Genomic DNA, 18,701 nt, shown 5'->3' with positions numbered 1-18,701 from the left:
ATTGCTCCGGTGTCGGAGTTGGGGTATAGTTTGATCTGGGCTTTGACTGTTGGTTACCTCTTGTGTGATTTGGGCGATGAACAGAACCTCTGTGAGCCGAGTTCTCTAGGCCAATGATCTTACAGTGGAGAGTGACACCGCCTCACTGCACTGTTGGGGTGATTAAGTGATCTCTGCGTGGGTGTGACTGACGCGTGGGGCTGCAGGGGCCCGTGCGGTGCCCTTGTCGGTCTGCATCGTGGTGTGCCCAAGTCTGTGCTGGGTTTTCGGTGCGGGGAGGTGTGTCTCAGTGTCTCCGCTTGGGAGAAGGGAAGAGGGCTCTAAAGTGTCCATGCAGACAGAGCAATTACTGAACACAGACGTATTTTCTCACAGTTCTTTTAGCAGTAGCCATATACGTCCAGTTGGGAGAGACAGTTCACAGATACTGAGTAGCCGGAAATGTTTGGAGTTCTGAGTAGATGGAAGATGTGTGCACGATGGAAGTGGTTTTTCAGATGGGACCGCGAGGAATGGGAATGTGACCGAATGGAGAGTGGGGGACTGCGTGTCTGGGGCAGGGCAGTTGCATGGACGTACGTGTGGGGTAGGGACAATGTTGTACTCGTGTCAGGGCCAGTAAGGAGACCCAGCTCAGCTGGGGTCAGGACTAGATTTGAGAACCCCTAGGGGAAGGCTGGGTCCGGGAGGAGGAGTCATTTTCTGAAAGTCCTTGAAGTGTGTATATGCTGAGAGCGCTGAAGCACAGAACGCTCTTAATCAGAGGAGCAACAGGGTGGAAAGGATGCCTGGAGGAGGTAAATGTCCTGAGTCCTGGGGGAGGGGTGCGATGTGCCTCTCCACAGAGGGGCAGGCAGGGCCTGCTTAACCTGAGAGCAGAGGGACCACAGTAGTGACAGGGCCTGCAGAGGATGAGCTGAATCCGAGAGACTAGCAGGACCTATTCACAGGGTGTGCTGACTGATGGTGCGTGGAGAAAGGAGAGAGGACGGGAGAAGCCAGGGGAACTGCTGCTGCTATTCCCACTATTACTGTTACTACCACCGCTGCTGCTGCCACTACTACTGCCGTTCCCACTATTACAGTTACTACTACCACTGCTGCTGCCACTACTGCTGTCCCACTGTTATTGTTATTGCTACCGCTGCTGCTGCCACTACTACTGCCGTTCCTACTATTATTGTTACTACTACTGCTGCTGCTGCTCTTACCACTATTCCTGTTACCACCGCCACCACCGCTATTACCACTATTACTGTTACTACTATCATTGCTGCTATCACTACTACTGCTCTTACCACTGTTCCTGTTACCACCGCCACCACCACCATCTCTCTACAACTACAGGGTCACATTTGCTATGATTTTCCTCTCAACCGGCTTCTGTGCTAAGTGCTTATAGTCTAGTCTGGGGCTTTGGGCAGTGCACGTGTAAATAAACACATGACTTACACGCTGTGAGATTAGAGCTGTAAAAGAAACACGGTAGTGAGAGACTCTATCACGAGGGCCCACCTTAGAGACTGGCAGAGGAAGACCCGGATCCAAATGAGGAGGCAGCGATGGTGAGAGAAACCGGGAGGAGGGCCTTTCATTTTAAGTTAACAATAAGGCAAAGCTTGGCAAGTTGTAGGAAGGGACACAGGCTGTGTCCCTGGAACACACAGGTGAGGGGAAGAAAGAGTAGTGGGTGAGGAGGCAGGCCGCGTCAGGGAGGAGTGGCCTGGAAGGTGCGTTCAGAGTGCCATGGGAGGACACCGAAGGGTAGAAGCAGAGTGGCATGGTCAGACTCCTGTATTTAAAGATCACCTGTGGGGAAGAGCTTGGAGGGACGTGTGGGTAGAAGTGAGGAAACTGGCTTGGAATCTGGGTACGTGCACAGGTGAGGGAGAGTGGTGGAAGTGGAGGAGAGAGAAATGAAGGATTTGGGACTGATTTTGGCATGGGATTGAATTGGCAGGTGGAGAGAATGGGGGGCAAGAGAGAGTGAAGGATGCTCACAGGTCTCTTTTTAGGAACTGGGGGAGCAGTTGGTCTGGGCAGCAAAATAAGAACTCCTTGCTGGGTGCACTGCATTTGGGGCGACTTTGAGTCATAGATGTGGAGGAGGTTTATGAGGCTGAAGCTCACATGATGGTCTGAGCCAGAGACGGATGTTTTGGACTTATTGGTTTACAGGTGGAGTTTACAACCACAGGGTGGTGAGTCCACCCAGGGAATGAGTGTGGGAAGAGAAGAGGCCCAGGGCAGAGCTTAGTAAGACCTCCAATGACTGGGGTCAGGGAGCAGGAGAGAACCAGCAGAGGCTAAGAGGGAGGAGGAAAGACGGTTGTGGTGAAGGCCACGAAGCCGAGAGAGGATTGTGAATCAAGGACGGGCTGGCTGGTCAGCAGTGTCCAAGGCCTCTGCTGGGCGGTTCCATAGAATGCAGCCGCTGGCAGTGGTTGGGGGGGGGGTCCTTAGGTGCATGGAAAACACAGCTTTAGCACAGTGGTGGGGGGCAGAATGAGATAACTGGGCTAAGAAGTGAGTGGGACTGGAGGGAAGAGTTTATGTAGACAACTCTTGAGAAGGTGTCGTTCTTGTATTATCCCCCCTAGACATTTAGAGAAACAGAGGCTGATGGGGCTTAGGGACCTGTCCAGAGTCCTGTGAAAGGAATGGGCAGAGCAGGGTTTTGAACCTACACGTGTCTGACTGGGAAACCCATATTCTTAGCCTTTGTGCTAAGTAAGTGCTCAAATGAATTATTTATTTTCTAATTAGTTCCTTGTTTTCCACTTCCTCTCACTTGGTTGCTTCAACAAAATAGTCTCTGATTAACAACCAGATAATGTAAACATAGGAGAAAGCCTGGATTAAAAATGAAATGGTAGATATATCAAGGGGATTTGAGTATGAAGTTTATCAATACGTCCATTGATTGTCTCCAGCTGTCCTTTAGGATAGAGCACTTACTAGGATACTCTGAAATGAAGTATGTTTTATTCTGCACCCCCCCAATTAAATTTGGGCCTCAGAAAATACCTGTGGAAATACTTTGCGGGGGTGGGAAGCAAAAAGCATTCTGCTTCCCCCTTTGCATTCCCTAGTTTCTTTCTTCTCCACCCTGTCGTTCCCAAGGCTGCTGCTGCTGCTTTTGTGACTTGAATGGTCTTGCAGGGGCCCAGGCTTCCCCTCCCAAATCCCATCCCCATGCACTCCTCCCTGCAGCCCACCCCTGCTTAGAACAGAGGCATGAGCGAGGAGAGAAGTCTTTCATTTCTGACTTGTCACCTGACAAAGCAAAAATCAGGTTCAGCTAGCTGTCAGGTAACACACACACCACTAGTTCAAGTTGTTCTTAGGCTTCAGACACAGGCTAAGTGAGTTTTCGTATTCGGTTCATAGTCAGTTTCAGTATTTAACATCCTGATAATTTTTTCTTTCTGTTTGGTAGTTCTTACCTTGCCAACATACAAAGGGTCGGTTCCAGTGTACTCTTCCAGAACAAAAAACTGGTTCCAAACCCAGCTCCTCTTTGTCCGCAAGTGTGACTGTGGCTTGTCTGACAGGAGCGCCTCTAAGTTGCCTGGTGGCGTTGGTGTGCTGGAGAGAACAGTGGTCGTAAGGTCCATCAGTCCGCAGAAGTACAAGGACATGCCAAGTCCAAACCAGCTCTTTGCATTGCTCATTCTACCAGAAGCCCACATGGGATCGCCAGGTTTTCAGAAAGTGAAGTACAGGATGGTAAGCCACTGGAACTTGAGTGTTTTCCAAATAAAAAAAAATAACGAGGTTTATTGGGTACTTATGCTTCCCAAATGAGATCCCAAGTCAAGTCAATGTGCTTGAAGTTGACTTCCTGTCAAGTTAAGGAAAACACAATGTAAAGATGTCAAATTCTCTCCTGTGGGCCCGTAGCAAGTTTTCAAGAAATGTCAGTAGTCAGTTTTCTACTCAACAAATTAAAGAGTCTTAACCTGGTATTGCTTTAGAAATGCTTGAGTAATAAATAATATTTTGATAAAAACAAGACAGTTTTCCTTGCTATAATCAATCCCAAACCTTTGGATACGGATTTCAGTAGAGTAAAACTAGTCAGTAAGTTTCTCCTCATTGCTGGTGTAGCTGAAGGGTTACTGTGCTGTATTACGGATTGGCTTGAATTAATAGTGTGCACTTTGGACTATTTATGATCAGGCAGCCCTCTAAACTCTTAGAACAAGTGGCATTCATTTCCGAAATTTACAGCTAATAACTAATATTTTCATTAACCCAACCGCTTTTCTTGGCTCATTAAAAAACTAAAAGCAAAATCTAACTGTCTTTTTGCTACCCACAATTATCTTGCACCTACCCCAGGTTATTGATGGTATCAGGAATCTCGGACTTCATTTCTAAGCAGCCAGGGAGCACCTCTCCGACTTTAACCTTTCTCTGAGCTCACAGTGGAGTTCAGGGTTCACACTCTACTGCCTGGGCTCTGAAGCACTGACAGGGGCTGCTAAAGTGACCCGTCTGGGATCTGAATGGCTAGTTAATCGTTACATCATTCCCAAGAGACTCTAAGGTGCTGTTAGTCACACGCTGCTGGGGGCGCGCTAAGAGTCTAGCCTGCAGATTTCTTGCCCCTGATTGAAAAGACTCATTGAGTCAAAGGGATGTTGACTTCCACCCTAGGGACAGTGTGACTTCAGTCAGACTTCTTTTGTAGCTGGTGACCTCACTCCTGGGCTGTGACCTCATCAGCCTTTTCTTCGGCTGGCAGAGCACCTAAGTTGCTCTGTTGGAAACAACCAGACTGTCTTCTGTGGGCTTAGTGTCTCCACTGTTCCGTGGAGAACTGCCGTCTCTTCTCAGAACAAACGGGTGTACTCGGGGACTCCAGACCCACATGCCCAACAGCGCTCCGCTCTGGCACGTGGTTTGACGTGAATGCATCGGTGCTCGCTCCGTTCCCACCTGGCACCTGGCACCGCCAGAACTCATTTTAGCTTTCCTCTCAAACGCTCACTGTTAACATGACCAAGGGAATTAAAGTGATCTGACAATCATTTCAGGCCGTATGCCATTTCATTTCTGTGTAAGGAGCCACTGCAGTGAGAACTGATGAAGAGGGAGAAGCTGAGGGGGAGACTCCGGAGTGTCTGGAATGGAGTGGGAGGCTGCGCCCCTGGTGAGTTGTGCTCTAAGGCAGAGTCCCTGTTGAGTAAAAGCAAGCCGAGGTGCCTTGTTTAGAGCCATGCGTTGTTCATAAAGAACAGTGGAGTGCCAGAGGGTGCGTTACCGAGTGGTAGTGGTCCTTTCTCTCTGGACCAGTGGAAACCCAGCTCATGGTCTCTGATCCCTAAGGGGAGACGTCTCGAAGAAGCGGAGATGAGTGATTGATAGAGATCGGTGAGAAATACCTATGCTGTTTTAGGGACATAGATGATGGCTAAATGACATTGCAAAAAAAAAAAAAAAGAGCCGTTGCCAGAATACTGGGATAGGTAACCACGAAGGGAATAGTCCCTCGGTTGTGAGAGAGAAGCCTGCCTGCAGTTTCCCCAGAGAGCACCGGGCTTAAGAGTCAGTCACTTCAGCTCCCGGTTCTGCCTTCATTCCCTCTGACTTGTTTACTCTGGTGAACTTCTGTTTCTCTTGTGTCAAGCAGGGACGATCCCTCTTCTCCCCCCTGCCTCACAGGACTCGCGCGAGGGTCTGCTGTGATCATGTAGGTAACAGTCTCTGAGAATGACAAGGGAGCCCACGTCTCATAAGCAGTCACATAAGGAGAAATGACCTCGGCTATCCATGGAAATGATGAAGCTAAATCTGAAACATGTGTCCTGGGTACCTTATTGGACCAAAATTTGGAAAGGGCTTAATGTATGTATATTATTTCACAGACTTTTATGTCTGTGATAAGTTCTGTTGGGCAGTGGGTTCTGGCCCGGCCTAATTCTGTAATAACCATTCTGGCCCGGCCTAATTCTGTAATAACCAAACATTGCTTTTCCATATAAGAAAACTTAATGAAGGACTGCCTATTAGAAAACTCTGCAGAACAGAGAAAATTCTTTTTTCTTGGATTGCATTTCATTAATGATAGAACTCAATACATATACTCTAACATATTTCCTTTACGTCTGTGATTCATACGTGTACGTTCTGCCCAAGAGTTATTTTCGATTATTTCGATGACTTCTGGCCAGTTGTAGCGTCACGCTTCGGGTTTGAAGCGCACAGGTGTGGGTGCAGTGTGCAGACGCCCCTTATCATGCTGCCACTGGCTAAATTTTATGGACAGAATGAGATTTGAGGAAATGTTGGGGGGTTGTAAGTCCATCTGTTACGAAGTGGACGTGCACTCTTGTCCGTTAGAACCCCCACCTTTACCTGTAGGTGTCATCTGAAGAGCTCAGGGGGGAAAGGCAGTTTCTGGAATCTTTGTGATAAGCATTGGTAGGCGGGTCGTCCCCTCAGCTTCCACCTCCCTGTCCTGTCCGCTTCGCCTCCTACACACCAGCACAAAGCCCTCGTGTCCTTCCCTCTCACTGAGCCGCACAGAAGTGGCTTCTGGGTGGTCAGGACTGTGGAGCCCTTGGTGACTGAGAAAGCTCCGGTGGCCCATGCTCCCCTCTCACGTCCCCTTTTACAAGCCTGAAAGCCTGCAGTGCCCGTAAACTCCATGGGACATAGCGTGGTAGCTGCTGTTAGTGGAAAACGCTTTATTCCTGCTGTCTCGTGGCGGAGTGCACGAGAAATACTTCCTGACTTTTTAGAAAGTGAAATCTGGGTTATACAATAGTTACATTATTCTTTGCATAATTAGAGCTGTTTCTATACAAGTGAAGGGAAGATCAGAAATACTAACCAGTTTGCAATTATTATAAATAATATGGTTCTCATAGTCATGTTTTTCCCTGCAGGATAAGAATAGTGAAGGAAGTGGGCTAATTTCTGTTGTTCTAATGAAAGAAGAGGCCAATATACACATATTTGTGTATGTAGATCTGCTCAGAGGACCGCATATGCCACATGGAGACTGCATTAGTGGAAATTGACTTCTCTGTTAAATGAGTCTTTTAAAAGTTTTCCCCCTCATCCTGCCTGAAGAAAAGCAAATAGCTTGGTAATGAACACAGTAGGAAGAAATTAAAGTTGTACATAAAGTGTGCTCTCAGTGGATTGTTTATTTTGTTACTTGAATTCGTTGTGAAATTTAAAGTAGGGGGAAGGGACGGTTACTGCTTTCTTATTGAAATGCACTGGGCTTTTATAGTCTCCCTCTGATTTCTCTCTTCATTATCCCAGTTTTCCTGAGCTTTTCATGGTTAATGGAAGTACTATTTGGTAAACCCAAATGACATCGCCGCAGAAGCAAAATATCAGTTGCCTCTGCTGGTGACGCCCCATGATGTGGGTGGGTGTTAATTTTCTGATATGGCCTCATTCCTTCTCACGGGTAAATATAGACAAGTGGTGTCATGGTTTTCGGCAGCTGAGCTTCCTAAGCTGTCACTTTTACTTATACAAAGAACCTCAAACATGCCCTTAAAATGAAACTTTGTGAAGATCGCAGGGACACAGAGCAGTGGACAGTGGACAGTGAGGTGCGTCAGCATTAAATCAGAACACAACTCAGGGTGACAACGTCAGCCTGTCTCTCAGTCAAGGATTTCTCTTGAGAAATGCAAACACACACATTGACTTAAGGGCCAAAGTTCTTGCAGGGGTGTCCAACCCACGGCCCGTGGGCTGCATGTGGCCTCGGATGGCTATGAATGCGGCCCAGCACAAAATCGTGAATTTACTTAAAACATTGGGAGATTTTTTTTGTGATAACATGCCACAGTGTATTTAATGTGTGGCCCAAGACAACGCTGCTTCTTCCTGTGTGGCCCAGGGACACCAAAAGGTTGGACACCCTTGGATAGAGTGTAGAACCCACAGAGAAAAAAACAGGTGGTGTGGATATAAAGTGGAGTGAGAAGTTCATAGATATCTTCGAATATGTACAGCTCACAGACAGTAAGATTTCCACTGCGGACTTCCGTAAGGAAGATACTTTCGGTGCTCCTGTAAACAAACTGCCAACACCCCTGAAGCTGGACGCATGCGTCTGCGCACCTGACCGACGTCTGCCGCTGGGGACCGTTCTGCAAAGGGTGTGCGGTGCAGTTTTGTGTGCTGAAAGATGAGACCCATCTCTGACTCGCTGTCTTTCTCATTAACTGCAGGCCTTCCACACCATGAGTAGATGTTTCATCCCTCGTTCGTGGCCGTGAACTCACCAGCCTACTCAAAGCCACCCATCTGCGCTGCGACCAACTCTCAACAGAGCCAGAAGAGGTTGTCTGGGGACTAGATCTCCTGCATTTGGGCTGTGCTCTCGCTCCCACCCTCTTCCTCCACATCTCTCCTGCCTCATGGCTTTGCCCCCATTCCCAAAGTTAACACTTCTGAAATGGGATGTATCTTAAAATCAGTGTTTGCATTTAATGTGGTCATATTGCCTTCCCTCACCCTTCCGAGAGGCTGTAAATAAGTTGATGGTATGACTGGAGTGGAGGAATTAGTGTATCACCTTCTTTTTAGATTGAACAGAAAATGCAAAGAATACTTATTTCCATGGAGATTTCTTAGACAAGGTGGCCATCATTCTTGTGTATTCTAAATTTGATTATTTATGTTTCTGTGAACTCCAGGTTCTTCAGTGGAATCCTGAGCCTCAAGGTCCAGCTCTTACAGCGTTCACTGAAGCCAGGGGCGGCCCCCGAAGCCTGCCCTTTCTCCACGCGTTCTTTTGCGCTCCTGGTCTGCCCCACAGCCAGACCGGTTTATGGGACAGAGTGCTTTTCTCGAGATTCAGAGATGGAATGGTGGGGTTGCCGTGGTTGAGAGGGAGAGTTTAGGAACAAAATCTGGTTTTACATTAGGACAGATGCTCTGCGAGGGTCAGAGCAGTAGAACAACAAGTGGAAGGAAGCTTGGATCGTGTAATCAAGAGCTGACTTTGAAAAACCTGACCAATCCCGCACAAAGCCTGTGTTGTGTGTCCTGTGTGCGTGCTGAGCCTGTAGGTGCAAATCCCCCAGCTCAGGTCTCCAGGAAAGGCGTTTCCACTTCGGAAACCCCTCCTCCGGAGTTCACGCCCACTTCCTCTTTGCTTTTCATTCTCATTTCAATCATTTTTCCCACTGAGGATGCCCTGTCTTTCTTTCCATATCATCCAAGGACGGAAAATATCACCAGATTGTTACTGATCCTTTCACACAAACTTCGTGAATGTTTACATCCTGAAGGAGTCGGGAGGAAGTTTTTGACCTACTTTACCCTTCCTTTGGTTTCACGTTTAATCAAAGCTAATGAAAGTGTGGTTCAGTCCATGGGCACTTTCTGTGGCTACAGTTAGACAAGAATGGTCAATTTTGATTTCTCAGAGTTGTCTCACATGGTCACTATTTAGTTTAAGTGACATTTATAATAATTGCATTAAATGTGTGCTTGTTCATTTTTAAAAAGCATGTATTTTAAATGTACATTTTTGGCTAAAGTTTTTCTTTGATAAGAACCTGCAAATAATTGCTACTCAATGTTTCCTCTTAAAGCTTTGCCTTTGTACAGAACTTTAGGAAGGCCAAATGATTCTGTAGCCTTCCCTGGACCATAAAGATTAATCGATAGGAAAAAGAGTTTTGGGGAAACATTTGCTATCTACAATTAACACTTAATTTGCTACTTTGATAATTATTTGAGTACTGACTGCGTTTAATCAAAGAATGGTTTGTGAAGCCAGAGGAAACTGAGTTAAACTTCCAGCCCTACCACCGCTCATCCGTGCAGCCCTGAGCAAGAGCCTGCCATCTGCAAAGGGGAGGCAAACTCACACGGTGGTTGTCAGAATTAAGTGAGAGTATCTCTGAGGCTTGTAGCAAGGTGTTTGGCAGGTAGGAGGTGCTTCATAATGTTAGTTCCCTTTCCCTCCTCCAGGGAGTTTACAGTTTAGAGGGGAGATACTAGCGTTAATACTAGTAGTAGAAATAAGAGTTAGGAGTAGGCGCAGGCATAATACCGGCACTAGCAGTGGTGATCCTGTTGTAGCAGCAACAGGAGTAACAATCACAGCAGAAGCCATAGGATGGAGTACTTACTCTGTGCCAGGCGATGTTAAGTAATTTATGTTTACTTTGTCATTTAATCTTCGTAAGAATGCCATGAAAAGGTATTCCTTTCCCATTTTACAAAGAAACAAACTAAAAGGAGTGTGCTGGCGTGGCTCCTCCCAGCTCTCCTGAGACCTGATTTGTACATCGCTCCCAACCCCTGCAAATGAGCCGGGGTGTGAGTATTTACACCACAGCTACTGGCGAATCCTGTAAAACAGGGAAGTGGATGAACTGGGCTGCTTTCTTGGGAGTGACTCTGCAGATGTACTTCATACATGACCGACTATAACACAGACCTGTTTGTGATCAGGGCCGCAAGACCCCTGACAACAAATGTGAGGCCAGTTCAGAAGAGGGAGAGATGATTTCTATCAGGAGGAAAAGGTTTAAGGTAGCATAGGAGCCAGACCTTGAAGGATAGTGAGGAGGGTGTTTCAAGTGGAAGAAACTGCGAGTGCAGAGGTGCAGATGTAGGACGCAAGGGGCCTGTCTGGGAGAAAGGGGTCCATTCAGGAGAGTAATGAGGGACGCAGGCCAAAACTGCTAGGGGCTTTGGCTATTGCAAGACCGAAGTATTTTGAATGTATTTAGTTGTTCATAGTGAGCAATTAAATGCTTTTGAGCATACAAACATAACTGGTTAAATCTTTTTAGTCCTGCTGCTGGACGGGGTGGGAGCATCAGTTGAGAGTCCAGGGAAAACTGATGAGGAGAACTTCAACAGGGTCTCAGGGATGGAGAAAGACCGATGAGATGTCAGAGCTCCTGAGGAGGCAGACTCGCCATCATTTACAGGCTGGACAGATAAGAGCACAGGTGGCAAACACAAGGCTCGAGGGCCGAATCCGGCCTCCACCTTGTTTTATGTGGCCTGGCACCTTGTTTCTACCTTGTGGCAGCACTGAGCTCTTGCTTAACTGTTAAGGAGTATTTACATGTATACAGTCCTAAAGTTACATCCAGCCCTTTGAAGACAACTGTGAGGCTGATGTGGCCCCAGGTGAAAACGGGGTTGACACCCCAGGATTCGAAGGAAGGTGGCTGTGGGGGTGGGTAGGGAAACGGTGACAAGAAAACTTCTGTGCTTAGGTTATGGCAGGAAATTGAGAGGAGGCATTAGTTAGAGGCAAGATAATACATTTGGTTTTAGACTTAGGGATAAAAAGTTCATTCTTCTATGGCTGATTATTAAAGGAGGTGAGGCAAGAGCTTTCTCTTTTTAGTCCAAAACTCCAAAGGAGGATTGGGCAGGCCATAGTAATCAAAACAGCCTGGTACTGGCATAAAAACAGACACATAGATCAATGGAACAGAATAGAGAGCCCAGAAATAAACCCACACCTTTATAGTCAGTTAATATTTGACAGAGGAAGCAAGCTCATACAATGGGCTGAAGATAGTTTATTTAATAAATGGTATTGGGAAAATTGGACAGATACATGCAGAAAAATGAAACTAGACAACCTCCTTATACCACACACAAGAATAAATTCAAAATGGATCAAAGACTTAAATGTTAGACCTGAAACCATAAAAATCCTAGAAGAAACATAGCAAAATCTCAGATATTGCTCATAGAATTTTTTTTTTTAGCTCATAGAATTTTTTATCAGATGTATCTCCCCAGATAAGGGAAACCAAAGAAAAAAAAAATAAATGAGACTACATCAAACTAAAAAGTTTTTGCACAGCAAAGAAAAACATCAACAAAATAAAAAGACAACCCACAGAATGGGAGAACATGTTCACCGATACATCTGATAAGGGGCTATTATCCAAAATTCATAAAGTACTTATAAAACTCAGCACCAAAAAAAATCCAATTAAAAAATGGGGACCTGAATAGACACTTCTCCAACGAGGACATACAGATGGCCAACAGACCTATGAAAAGATGCTCATTATCACTAATCATCAGAGAAATGCAAATTAAAACCACAGTGACATACTACTTCACATCTGTCAGAATGGCTATCATCAGTAAATCAAACAAAACAAACAAAACAGGTGCTGGCGAGGATGTGGAGAAAGGGGAACGCTGCTGCAGTGTCCGTGGGAGTTTGGACTGGTGCAGCCACTGTGGAAAGAAGTGTGGCTCCACCTCAAAATGGATCTGCCTTTTGACCTGACCGAGCGATTCCACCTCTAGGAATATGTCTAAAGGACCCCAAAACACTAATTCAGAAGAACAGAAGCACCCGTGTTCAGTTATTTACAATTGCCAAGATACAGAAGCAGCCCAAATGTGCCTCTGAGTGGAAAAAACAACTGTGGGATGTTTACACAATGGAATTCTACTTGGCTGTAAAAAAGAAGAAAATTTTACCCTTTGCAGCAGTATGGATGGACCTGGAGAGCATTGTGCTAAGTGAATAATCCAGTCAGAGAGAGACAAGTACTCTATGACTTCACTTATATGTGGGATCCAAGCAGAACACAGAGAGACTCATAGATGGAGAGCAGATGACACCAAGGGAGGTGATTAGGGGGTAGAGGGATATATCTCCAGAAAAGTAAAAAGGACTCATGAATATGTGGTGACTGATGGTGGGAGGGGGGTACAAGGGAACTAAACAGTAATGGAAAAAAGTACAGTGAAGATTAAACTAAAAAAAAAAAAAAAACGCATGTGAGTTCCTTCCTCTTCCTGAGAGCCCTTCTCCCTGCCGCTGAGCACCTGCGTTACACAGGGCGCTGATGGTGGCCGCCCCGGGTCGATTCGGCGAGCGCGGGCGGGAACTGGGCTCAGCTAGGGACTTTGGACCGCAGACACTGTTCTTTCTGCCTCAGTGTCACATTGGGAGTCATGGGTGTTCATTAACTTAAAAAAAATTCTGGACAATTATTAATGATACAGATAAAAAACCCCTGAAAAGAGACAGAACGTTCATGCCCAAGGTCACACAACCCTTTGTGCTCTGACAGGATGAGAACCCATCTCTTTTCTTGTTAGGTCGTTGCCACACACCTTTTAGTGGGAGAGACAGAACTTGGCCACTTCACAGTGATCAGAGTGGGAAATCTAGTCTAGAACTGCCTCGGAAGCCCTACTGCAGTGCGCTGTGTTACGTTAGAATTAGCTGACCCCAGACTGATGCTGTGTGTCTACAGATGCCAGTTGCCTTCGTAGAAGGTAATCGTAGAAGACATTGTCTGCAAGTGCGAGTCTCAGTGTTTTCTTCTGGATGCCACTGTCCCTTCATCTCCCCAACAGAGCATGCCCAGCCGTACGCATGTGACCAAAGCGTTCTGCAGACTGCAGTAGCATCCTGCCTCCAATTATCCCACAGTAACACAATTGTGGGGCAGCGATTGGTTAAATGTCCTCATTTCCCTGGACTATTTAATTCCCTGATGGTTCTCTAGCTCAGTAACTGGAACCACCTTTCAAGCAAATGTGTGAGGTGGTCTTAATTGGAACCCTGAACAGAGAGAGCCCTCCTGCCCCCCTCCCTCCACCAAAGCCTGGTCCAATTAGCCTCTGATAGAATCACTGACTATATACTTAGGTTTGTGTTCTTCCTTGGGAAGTTCTGGCATGTTAACAGGGATGTAGGAAAAAAGAGATTCCCAAATAGCCCAAGACAAATTGGTCCCAAACTAGGTCCTTCCAAGCAAAGTGGAGCTGTCATGGGCCCCAGAGGGACCAGCCCTTGATGAGGAGTAGGAGCTGTTCTGAATCCAGGACCTTTTCAGTCATTTCAGGCTCATCCGAGTCCAATCTAGTTTTGGCATCAAGATGGCCAACCACACTGAGGCCTGGATTGGGGGCACAAATGTCACCTCATGCACTGAGGAATAGAAAATCCAGTCCACCAGTCCTCCCTCATTTGACCTTGTACTGGATCATTTGGACACTAATTCCTGTTTTCTGGCTAGCTACTGCTGTGAAACAAATCCCCTCAAGTTATAGTAGCTTAAAACAGCGGTCATTCTATTAGTTTCTGTGGGTCAGAAACTCGGTGTGCCGTGACTGGGTGGTTCTGGAGTGGGGTTTCCCAGGCGTTTGCCGTCAGATGGGGGCTAGACCCCGAAGGCAGTGGTGTGGGGCAGGCCGGGGCTCCTGGGGCAGGTCTGTCCCTTCACACGGTCTGGTCCTCTGTGATTTCCACGTGGGCTGCTGGGGCTTCTGTACAGCACAGCGGCTTCCATGGTGACTGTTGGACGGGGTGCAGGGTGTGTGGCCAGGGCTCCCGTGTGAGTGCTCCTGTTCTCAAACCAAAAGCCGCCCCACCTTGTGTGGTCCCTCCTGTGATCTAGCCTCGGAATGTCCTCAGCTTCACTTCTGCTGCTTTCTGTTGGTTGTGAGCCACCCACAAGTTCACACCCATGAGGGGAGGGGCCGCGCTCCAGGAGAGCTTGTGGGATGGGAGCTGTGTTGTGGCCATCTTTAGGAAGTACAACCCACCACGCCTGGAATACCAGCCAAGCCAACTGAGTTCAGTGGGGAGGAATTTTTGTAATCAGAAGAGCAAAGGGCCAATAACCTGCCCGGGATCGCGAGCAAGTTTTTATGTTTAGAAAGGGATGGCAGAAATAGCTGTTGCTTGGTTTAAAAAGCACGTATGGAACAAGTTCTGTCTGAATGGCCCACTTCTCATTTATGTTGTGATAGAGATGGTGTATCTACAGAAGGGAGTTCTGCGTGAGCTCTTTATGCAAAAGTGTGGACTGTGCCCACTCAGGCACAGCAAATGAGGAAATACGGTTCTGACTGTTCAGTACCGAGTGACTGGGGAATTGCTATTAATGGATCATGTTCAACTTTAGTGCAATGAATGATAAGTAGTATTTTACAGGAGTAAGTTCTGTAGCAAGTGATTATTGATTATTCATAGTTTTAAGGATATCTAAAGTCATGATCACTAAGCATTGAGACTTTACCAAAACGGAACAAATTAAAGTGATGTTGGTAAAGGATGTGTCTTGGCTTTACACACCTGGCTCTTCGGAGAAGTATTAGAATGTAAATAGAGCAATAATGAGTAAAATAAAATGCAGTGACACTTGGCAATGAGAACTCACTGAACAAACAAGATTCGTGGGTCATAGGGGACAGCTTCCAGTTTGGCTCCTTTGTGGGGTTTTTTTTTGGGGGGGGGTCTCTTGCTCTGCTTCCTCTAGCCTGGGGAATGAGTGGCACTCTGGCTGGAGAAACCCAGCAGTCAGTGCACACTAAGACTCCTTCCCTCCCCCAACCCCTACCCATATCTGGTTGGTTAAATCTGCCAAATGTAACCAGCTATACCTTCTAAGTCTTTCTGAAATCCATTTTTCTCTCCATTCCTCTTCCCTTAACCAGAGTTCCGGTCTTTTTAATTTCATACATTCCCCTCACAGGGCAGCAACCTCCTGACTGGTGTCCTTGTTCTAACCTGTTCTCCTCTTATCAGCCAGAGGGACCTTACCAGGCCACTCACCTGCTGAAAGGTCTGTAAGGCTCCTCATTTCTTAACTGATAACATCTAAATGACTGGACAAGGCACTTCAGGCCCTACAGATCTGGCTCCTCCTTGCCCATCCAGCCTCATCTGTCCCTGCTCCCCACACGTTTTTCTGTCCATCAAAGTAAACCACAGCTGCCATGTTTTAAGACCTTCATACATTCATTCAAACATGAATGCCTTTCCCAGCTCTCTGCTTAGCAATCTCTTTCCCAGGAAGCACTTACTAATAGTTACCAGGCCTGACTTCTGTGTCCCCAGCCACTCTGGCCGTTAGGCCGGCAGAGCCTGCGTGATCTGCTTTCCCCACTAGCCTGTGGGTTCTCTCAGGACAGCGACTGCCCCTCTGTATCTTCCGAATTAGGACAGTGTCAGCACCAAGCAGGAATTCAATACAGGTCAGAGTAGAGTCAAATTAAATGAAAGTGAACAATGATTCTGTAATACAGTTTTCTCACTTCAAGAGAATCGTGGCTCTTGTCTGGCAATATTCACAGCGGAGGTATCTGGGGAACCGCTGGGTGGGCCAGGGGTCCTCAGCAGAGCATTGCCAGTTTCTGGGGGCGAGAACGGAAGTTTGGAGCAGGTACAGAGGCATCCACAGGACCCTAAAGACGAAACCTACAGTGGCTGAGGAAAGGAAAGGACTCTTTAAAGCTACTGGAAAAAGTCGCGGTGCAGCTTAATAACGACATCGAATTTTAAAAATCCGTCTTCACTAAAGATGGGCATGTGCTGGGAATCAGGAGCAGGGCACGTGGCCTGCGTCAGTAGCAGGAGAGGTGTAAGCGAGGACGGATGATCTGGCAGTGAAGTTTATAAACCAGACGGGTTGCCTCGGGATTAAGAACTCTCCTCCTTTTGGGGGTGCTCAGGCTGACGATAGAGCAGAGACCGACTGCGGGGAAGGAAATTTCCCGCTGACTTCAGTGTGTGTCTGCCAAAGGTGGGGATCAACCAAAGGGGCTTCAGGTCTTTTAAAAATCCCGTAAATCACGGTATTTTCAAATGCCGTCTTTATATCATAGTACACGTTTCCAACATCTCACTCATTTTTGCCTGGGAAGAAGGTTGGATTTGCAAGCATACATTGAAAAGACTTAGTGGTCCCACTCTAAAGTGCAGTCAGTTGATGGTGATGATGATGCTTGGTTCTAGCTATTTCTCCTTTTACTTGCTGTAAAGTATCAGTAAAAGAAACGAAAAATTTTAAATGACTTGCTGATTGATCTCAGGTAACATTGGTGGTGAGGTAGGATTGCTAGCTCTGCCGTGGGGAAAAAAGCATGTGCCTGCCTTGCTTTCACGCCAGCACCCCTTCCCCTTTCTGGTACTTAGTACCGTGGGGCAGTACCAGCGAGATGTTCAGGTGGCACTGGTGGGGCCTGCATTAGCAGTTCCTGTCCCTGTAGATTCCTTCTCTGTGTTGGTAAAGGGATGGGGTTGCTGTGGAATGGAAAATGCTCTTCTGTATCTTTTGCAAAATTTAATTTATTATTTCTTCCTTTATAATCCCTCCCGTAATTTCATTAAAATTTTATCCTAAAATTTCATCAAGAAATCTTTCCTATAAAGATTCATTAAAAGAAACCCATATAAACTCTGCAAGTTTTGTTCTTATACTTTAAGGCTATGAAGAGTTTAACGGGAACCAGTCCACATATTTTAATCCACATTAAGGAAAAAGATTTTGCTAATACTTCTCTTCAAAGTACTAAAAGTAAATGAAGGTTAAAGAAGGAGGCTAAAAAGAAAGCCTTATTAATGGGAAATATATTCTGATAAATCAAACTGATTCTAGTCTTAATAGTCAATTTAAATAATGGAATTGGTTAATAGCATCAAATTAGGATTAAAGAAGGATAAAATCTATTTCCACAAGTTGTTTCAAAACAAGACATTCACTGGCCGATGCCATAGTATATCAGTCTGATTATACTACACATAATAAAACGTGCCCTATGATAAAATCCTGCTGGGAGATGTGTTTAATCAGATGCCTTTGATATTATTTGAGTGAAAGCTACTTTGGATTCAACAGAATCAAAGAGAAAAATCTTTAGCTCCTGCAGTCAATCCGAGTCCACTGTGGTGCTAGTGTTCCACACACTCTGTCCCAGTCTACTGCCAAATAGAAGCACAAGCTAACTGGTTGGGATTTCAGGCTTGTTTTCAGAAGCCACGAACAGAAATTTGTTTTGTTTCGTAACCACGTTCCACACTGATTGTTCATTTCTAAGATAAAGATTTTCGGTTGGCAGGAATTTTAATGGGCACTGGTGACTACAGTTAACAGCCACCCAGTGAAAATGTAACATGACTATCTTGGCTAGCTTTGTTTGGCTCCCACAGGAGCTAAGTCAACACAGTCATTTCCCAAGACAGTTTTTCTGTGCCCTTGGCCAGTTTAAAACCAAATTTTGTGAATACATGTCATAGAAATAACAGATGGCACGAAAAGTTTTATAAGTTACTTTTCTTCTTCTGTGGAGTACACTGGTTCTGCATTTTCCTGAGCTTGTCACTTTAGTTGTGAAGTTCACTTTTGCTGCCAGCTCCCCCTGGATGCCAGAACAACTGAAAGTGGTCTTCCCTTTGCCAGTTTGAAACTGGTCTTTTAATTGTAATGAGCTCTAAAGGAGTCCGCTGGGTGTGGGGAACTTAGTCCAGTGACTTTGAGGGGAGAAGTCTGTACCGGTCTGAGGCTTTTCTTCCCACTCTGCCTGTGCCATGGGGTCAGAATGCATCTCTTGAGGGGAGATGAGACCCAGCCAGCCACCAAGTTGCTGATGCACCCTAAAGCTCTTTGGAAAGGGAGTGAGATGTTGGCTGATTAGCGGCCAATGATGTGTGGGGGTGGGAGGGAGCCTGGCGTATACAGGGAAGGGGGGCTGGCGGTTGCCCTTGTCTAGAGGGAAGAAGGACAAAGGATGCTGTCCCTGAACATTTGAGGCCCTGGGGGATTTCTTAACAGGATCAAACGGCAAAGGACTGTTAGCAGCGTTGTATAGTAAGAGCTAAAGTTCTTTGGACATGTTGGCAGCTGAAAATATCTAGCAGCAAATAAATATGAGCTACTTATGTATTTCAGAAACAAAAGATAATGGGAAGGCTAACAAAC

The 18,701-nt window shown here is 46.2% G+C and overlaps 1 protein-coding gene and 1 long non-coding RNA gene across 4 annotated transcripts in view; one reads left to right on the top strand and one right to left on the bottom strand.

The window, feature by feature from the left end:
- The window catches only part of LOC123478726 (uncharacterized), a 50,580-nt gene extending 37,850 nt beyond the window's left edge, over positions 1-12,730 (top strand). For both annotated transcript variants that reach the window (XR_008425388.1, XR_006654026.3), the window contains 2 exons: positions 8,208-8,319; positions 8,676-12,730. This is a non-coding gene — a long non-coding RNA (uncharacterized lncRNA). The remainder of the gene's footprint in view (positions 1-8,207; positions 8,320-8,675) is intronic.
- Positions 1-18,701, bottom strand: part of CDH20 (cadherin 20) — a 178,031-nt gene that overhangs the window by 39,367 nt on the left and 119,963 nt on the right. Inside the window, exon 2 of one of the 2 annotated variants that reach the window (XM_024580344.3) lies at positions 3,447-3,844. In XM_024580344.3, the coding sequence (XP_024436112.2) occupies positions 3,447-3,692 (246 nt within the window). In that variant the 5' untranslated portion in view covers positions 3,693-3,844. The remainder of the gene's footprint in view (positions 1-3,446; positions 3,845-18,701) is intronic. The other variant, XM_045187956.2, reaches the window with a different exon arrangement.

This window comes from Desmodus rotundus, chromosome 10 (assembly GCF_022682495.2).
Source record: "Desmodus rotundus isolate HL8 chromosome 10, HLdesRot8A.1, whole genome shotgun sequence".
In the NCBI taxonomy this organism is placed as follows: domain Eukaryota; kingdom Metazoa; phylum Chordata; class Mammalia; order Chiroptera; family Phyllostomidae; genus Desmodus; species Desmodus rotundus.
This window is presented reverse-complemented; position numbering and strand designations above follow the sequence as displayed.